This window comes from Bactrocera latifrons, unplaced genomic scaffold, assembly GCF_001853355.1.
Source record: "Bactrocera latifrons isolate USDA-ARS-PBARC rearing strain unplaced genomic scaffold, ASM185335v1 scaffold_26, whole genome shotgun sequence".
NCBI lineage: Eukaryota > Metazoa > Arthropoda > Insecta > Diptera > Tephritidae > Bactrocera > Bactrocera latifrons.
In genome coordinates this window covers 2,062,267-2,063,813 of record NW_017536185.1, presented here as the reverse complement: position 1 = coordinate 2,063,813, position 1,547 = coordinate 2,062,267, and the positions used below count along the sequence as shown (strand labels likewise).

At 34.1% G+C, this 1,547-nt stretch overlaps 1 protein-coding gene across 1 annotated transcript in view; it reads left to right on the top strand.

The window, feature by feature from the left end:
* Window positions 1–1,205, top strand: part of LOC108969641 (ammonium transporter Rh type A) — a 29,127-nt gene extending 27,922 nt beyond the window's left edge. Inside the window, exons 7-8 of the mRNA XM_018934490.1 lie at window positions 605–698; window positions 757–1,205. Of these exons, the coding sequence (XP_018790035.1) occupies window positions 605–698; window positions 757–854 (192 nt within the window). The 3' untranslated portion in view covers window positions 855–1,205. The remainder of the gene's footprint in view (window positions 1–604; window positions 699–756) is intronic.
* Window positions 1,206–1,547: the final 342 nt, after the last annotated feature.

Below are 1,547 nucleotides of genomic sequence, written 5' to 3'. Positions count from 1 at the left end.
AAGATTCACACAGAGGTTCCTTAGGCATTAGCAAAAGATAAAATTGGCCTAAATAATATACATCCGAAAAAATGTGAGTTATCTTAATTGAGGAACCGTGTTTTGTAATAACGATGCATATTTGTACTTAGAATACATAGAATTGGGTAAAAACTTGCTCTAGACCTTATATGATTAACAAGTCTTATGTGCCTGAAGGTATTATCACGGGTTTAATTCCGGCAATGACAAGAGTATGAAATGTTTGGTTATACGAGTATCAGAACTTAGCCTTTTCAACTAGATTCATTTTTGGTTTTTTCTTTATGATTCTTTTTTCACTTTATTAAAAGTCTTGTTCAATTTTGTCACAATTAGCCTGAGAAATGAGGAATCTCTGTATAAATTTTAAATATGCTTCAAGAGAGGGGTGACGTAATCGGAAGTACAGCCGAAAAGATAAAGATTTAACGGAAWTCGTAAATTTGAGTTCTTCGTCTCCTATGATATGCTCATACAGCTCTTTGTCTCTGCGAGTGTGCAATCGAAGTAAAAAACCTTCATGACCTTAAATAATAATGTAATTAAATATTTTAATAAACAAATGTGTATTTTTTGTTAACAGGGTTATGAACGTACAGCAACCGCTCAAGCTGGTTTTCAACTTTGCGCCATTGGCGTCACCTTACTGGTGGCCATTGTCGGTGGYATCATAACAGGTACTGGAAGAAACCTTCTTAAGCGTAATGTAATGATCATGCTATTCTTCTCTTCTAGGTGCAATACTTAAATACACAGGCATGCGCAAATTGCAGAAGGACGAACATCATCAGGACGAGCTACACTGGGAGGTGCCAGATCACAAAGAAGACTAGTAAAGCCCCAAAACATAAATAAATAATGTAACATTTCCATTTTCTACATGGAATATTTAGAACGCTTCATTTGTAGCGCCTTAAGTTTTTTTTTTGTTTTATAAATAATATTATAACAGCCAAACTTTACTTTGTGGAGTCCCAACACAATGTAATTGTAATCATAAAAGTCTAATTCATTTGAATTATTTTAGTTGTTGTTTGTTAGATTATTGATGTGATCACTGTTTAGTTTAGTTTATGTAGAGCAACGTCGAATACTATGTTTTATGCCACACTTAATAAACACGAGCAATTTCGAAGCAAATATTAAATGAATTGCAATTGCCTTGGTAATTACAAATATTTATATACTTTGTATTCTTATTTCGTCTCATTAGCAGAAACTTTTAATCAGCATAATGCTCACATGCCTTTATATACTCGTATATTTATACTCCCAAATGTGTGTGTCTTACGATATTGTCGCTACACTTTTCAAGAATTTCTCCGCCATCTCTTCTTACAATTTTTCTCGATTTTTTTACATTTAAAATTTTTTAATTTCCTCTCTTACTTTTCACTGACTGCTGCGATGCCTTGTGCCAATTTGCCATAATTTTCGTCGAATTTGTATAAAGTTTCGACAAACTTTCACGCCTTTTGGACGCCGGCAGAGTGTCGGCAGTACGTTGGCGCCCAATTATGTTGCGC